The sequence below is a fragment of the Tupaia chinensis genome, unplaced genomic scaffold (assembly GCF_000334495.1).
Source record: "Tupaia chinensis unplaced genomic scaffold, TupChi_1.0 Scaffold148296_1, whole genome shotgun sequence".
NCBI lineage: Eukaryota > Metazoa > Chordata > Mammalia > Scandentia > Tupaiidae > Tupaia > Tupaia belangeri.
In genome coordinates this window covers 219,701-222,518 of record NW_006208147.1, presented here as the reverse complement: position 1 = coordinate 222,518, position 2,818 = coordinate 219,701, and the positions used below count along the sequence as shown (strand labels likewise).

The following is a 2,818-nucleotide window of genomic DNA, read 5'->3' as shown; positions in this document are numbered from 1 at the left end:
AAGGCCGAGAGGAGAATGGAGGAGAAAGGTTTGCAATGTGGCCATACCCCCTGTGGAATGATTTCTTACTTTCTGTCTCTCTGTCTCTCTCTCTGTCTTTCTGGTTAGCACACATGCCCTATAGCAAAAACCTGCCCCCCCCAATACCCCCACTTTTTAAAAAGAATTATTTTATTTTATTTTATTTTATTATTATTATTACTTTTTTGATTTGATGAGAGAGAGAGAGAGAGAGAAACAAAGAGAGAATGCATGCTGCCAGGTCCAGGACTTGAACCACAGTAGGCCATGACAGAGTACATTGCCTTAACCACCATATCATCTGCTGTATCCCTCCCCTCCTTTTGTAGGGTTTTTGCCATAGTGTGTGTGCACTTGCCAGAGTGGGACAATGAGAGGGAAAGTGAAAAATTCCCCCCAGAGGGGATAGTTGCTATGCCATAGTCCCTTCTCTATATTCCTCCTGGGATTTTGGACACACACATACACACACATACACACATGCACCTGTCATGATTTTCCAGTCACCAGGTCTGGGACTTGAACAGTGGTGAGCCATGTGGGAGTCCAGCACCTTAACCACCATGCCACCTGCTGGCCCCAAACTAAAACTTCTAATGTAAATTTTACCCTCTTAATTTCTTTTAATGTAAATTTTACTCTCTTAATTTTTTTCTAAAGTCTATTTTTATGAGAAACTTGAATGTATTTACAAAATCTAATGATATCTAAGTCGCAGATATTTACCTTTCTGGAGGCGAGGAGGAGGTTTAGCTAATTCTTGATGGGAAGGAGAATCTTCTCTTTTTTGAAATCTTAAACTCTAGTAGCTAACAGTGATTAAGAACATGAGCCCATGGGACCAGCAGATGGCATCACCATTAGGTTGCTAGACTCCCACATTGTTGACTGTGGTTCAAGTCCCAAACCGGGTGACTTCAAGATTACGCTGGGTACATGCTTGTGCATGCCCAAGATCCCAGGAGGAGAATGGAGGAGAAGGGATTGTGGTGTGTCCATTTCTCCTGAGGGGTAATTTCTCACTTTCCCTCTCACTGGGTGTGTCTGTCTGTCTGTCTCTCTCTGGTGAGCGCACCTGCCCTAAGGCAAAAGCCTTAAAAAAAATTAGTTAGCCATGGAGTTTTAAATTAACCAGGTCTACTATGAAATTTTAACCTTGCTACTTAATAAAGTGTAATAATGGTCAAGTTGCATAATCTGTCTGAATTCTGTATTGGCTACAGTATGTCATAGTGAAGATTAGATGAAACAAACCTATGTTAAGTGCATAGCACAGTGCTTGACACATTGTGTGCGCTGAGTACAAGTTTGTGATTACTTATCTTTGTTCTCCTGCTCTCAGGGCCTAAAATAAGAAGTTGTACATTCTCTTACCCTGAAGGTGTCAGTTTATCTTTAAAATGTAATTTGTTTTGTTGTGCTTTGTAGTTCAATTATATTTCTGAAACCGTTTGTTTGTTATTATGTGTTTGTTACAGGGAATCATTCTAAAATAACAGTAAATACTCGAAATGTATTTATCGAATGCACAGGAACTGACTTTACTAAGGTAAATGAAAATCTTTTTTCTGTTTTTGTATTATCAGATGGGGTAGATTTTATTTCTGGGCTAAGACTATACGGTCATAACCAAAAGTATTTTCATTTTGTAGGTAGGAACATAATTTAGAAATTTAGAAAATTAACAACTTACAGATATCCCGTATTTTGGTTATTTCTTTTTTTCTTTTTTTTTTGGAGAGGTTTTCACTGTAGGGCGTGTGCGCTCACCAGACAGACAGAGAGAGACATAGAGACAGAAAGCGAGAAATCACCCCCCAGAGGGGATGGTCACGCTGCAATCTCTTCTCTTCCATTCTCCTCTCGGGATCTTGGGCACGCACACACACGCGCCCGGCGTGAGTTTTAAACCACCGGGTCCAGGACGCGAACCGCGATCGACTACGTGGGAGTCCAGCGACATAGCTATTAGGCTAACTGCTGGTTCCTGCGTATTTTGGTTATTGACCTTTTATTAATTTGACAAATGTTTAATGAGCGCCTAATGTCTCTCCAGTGCCTAGAATTTAATAATGAATTAGATGAATCTTAATTTCAAAGAAGTCCGGGTCCAATGGCAAATTTGGCTATATAAACAACTGTAATATAACAAGGTCTGCATAAATTGTCTCTGGTAGTTGGCTTAACTTAAATGCTGAATAATTTGGCACCTTTGGCTTGATCTAACTTTAAAAAATTGCCTGGTTATGAAACTTTATTTAGCAAATTAATAGGGCTAATGTACACGAAGATATCTAGAATACGTAGAAGGCTAGTCACTCACTTTTAGTCGCTACATACATTGGGTTGGATTGCTATGAACGTTTTTTCTGTGGCCTATAACTTCCTTACACCTGTTTCCAGAATAGGACAGCTAAATCTTACAGGATGGAGGCCACTGTAAGAGACTTCAATTATCATTTGCGTGCTATTTACTTTCAGAAATATTGTTAGGTTTTACTATTAAAAGCACTTTAATAATGGTTTTTAATTGCCAAAGGACACATGCGCTTGTCAGAAAGATGGAGAAAAAGAGAGGGAAGGGGGAAAGCATCCCCGAGTGGGATGTGGCTGCAATCCCTTCACCTTCATTTCTCCATCTTCTCGGGGTTTTTGGTCACACTCACACGTGCACATGCACACATGTATGTACCCACCATGATTTTTTCTTTTTTCTTTTCCTGCTTTGTTTTTCAAGCTGCTGGAGCCAGGATCTAATTTTTTTTTTTTTTTCTTTTTTGGAGAGGTTTTCGCTATA

At 39.7% G+C, this 2,818-nt stretch overlaps 1 protein-coding gene across 1 annotated transcript in view; it reads left to right on the top strand.

Annotated features, from left to right (window-relative positions):
• Positions 1–2,818, top strand: part of FARSB (phenylalanyl-tRNA synthetase subunit beta) — a gene marked incomplete at its 5' end in the record, with an annotated part of 90,527 nt that overhangs the window by 16,650 nt on the left and 71,059 nt on the right. Inside the window, 1 exon segment of the mRNA XM_014584972.1 lies at positions 1,500–1,570. Within this exon segment, the coding sequence (XP_014440458.1) occupies positions 1,500–1,570 (71 nt within the window).